This window comes from Procambarus clarkii, chromosome 3 (assembly GCF_040958095.1).
Source record: "Procambarus clarkii isolate CNS0578487 chromosome 3, FALCON_Pclarkii_2.0, whole genome shotgun sequence".
NCBI lineage: Eukaryota > Metazoa > Arthropoda > Malacostraca > Decapoda > Cambaridae > Procambarus > Procambarus clarkii.
Window position 1 is genome coordinate 3,909,160 of NC_091152.1, and position 1,201 is coordinate 3,910,360.

The 1,201-nt window shown below is 45.3% G+C and overlaps 1 protein-coding gene across 1 annotated transcript in view; it reads right to left on the bottom strand.

The window, feature by feature from the left end:
• LOC138367953 (homeobox-like protein HDP1) overlaps nt 1-288 on the bottom strand; it is a 3,405-nt gene extending 3,117 nt beyond the window's left edge. Inside the window, exon 1 of the mRNA XM_069330239.1 lies at nt 271-288. Coding sequence (XP_069186340.1) covers nt 271-288 — 18 coding nt within the window. The remainder of the gene's footprint in view (nt 1-270) is intronic.
• Nucleotides 289-1,201: the final 913 nt, after the last annotated feature.

The window sequence follows — 1,201 nt, forward strand, 5'->3', positions numbered from 1 at the left end:
TGTATATCTCTCGTACATCTTGCAACTTGAATATCTCTCATACATCTGGCCACTTGTATATCTCTCGTACATCTGGTAACTTGCATATCTCTCGTACATCTGGCCACTTGTATATCTCTCGTACATCTGGCAACCTGTATATCTCTAGTACATCTGGTAACTTGTATATCTCTCGTACCTCTGGCAACCTGTATATCTCTCGTACATCTGGCAACTTGTATATCTCTCGTTAATCTGGCAACTTGAGTATCTTTCGTACATCACTGTTACCTCTGGCACCTTGTTCATCCCTGTTACGTTGGCAGACCAATACACCAGCCATGGTCTTACTGTCGTAAGTCACCGAGAAAGATTGCCAGACATGAAACAATCAAAGACATCGTCATTAGAAGTTTGGCTACAGCCAGGTGTCCAGCACAAAGGGAACCCCAGTTGTGCAGACCTGACAACAGCCAATAACGCCCAGATGGAGTCATCCTGCAGCCATGGAGGGAAGGAAAACAGGTCGTGTGGGTCTACACGTATGTGTCTATATTGGTTGATACCTATCTACCTTGCAATACAGCTGAATGAAGTAGGGCAGCCACCTTCAGAGAGACCCAGAAAACTAACAAGTACAGGGACCTAAAACGTTGTTACAGGTTCGTGCCTATAAGCTCTGAGACCCTGGGCACCTGAGGTAAATGTGCACTTAAGTTCCTAAAGGAGGTGGATGAAGAACTCATTAGAAAAACTAAAGACTCAAGAGCGGCCAGTTTCCTGTTCCAGCGCCTCAGTATCGTGATTCAGAGAGGAAATGCGTGCTGCATCTTGGGCATGCAGCCAACCTCCAAAGAGCTGGATGAGGTCTTCGAACATTGATTGTTATATGTGGGTGTTGTCTGTAAACTGTAGCAATGTAATAAAATAAAATTAAGAAAGCTCTCTGGTATGTCAAAAGGAGTACAAGCCGAATCACGATACACTCTGTCCATCATCATCCTGATTGTTTCGTCCACAAGCACATTGGTAAACAGCAACTCCACCTCCAAAGAGGCTTTTATCCCTGTAGCCCGTGCTCCCCACAGTAAGTCAACGAATTCCTTTGGAGACTTCAGGCTAAAAGCACAAGGCACATAAGGAGTCAGCAGGCATTTGAGTTGCCTAGCCAGTCTGTATGTGGGTGTGGGTATCTAGCTGACAATTGGTCGAAGTGGGTTTC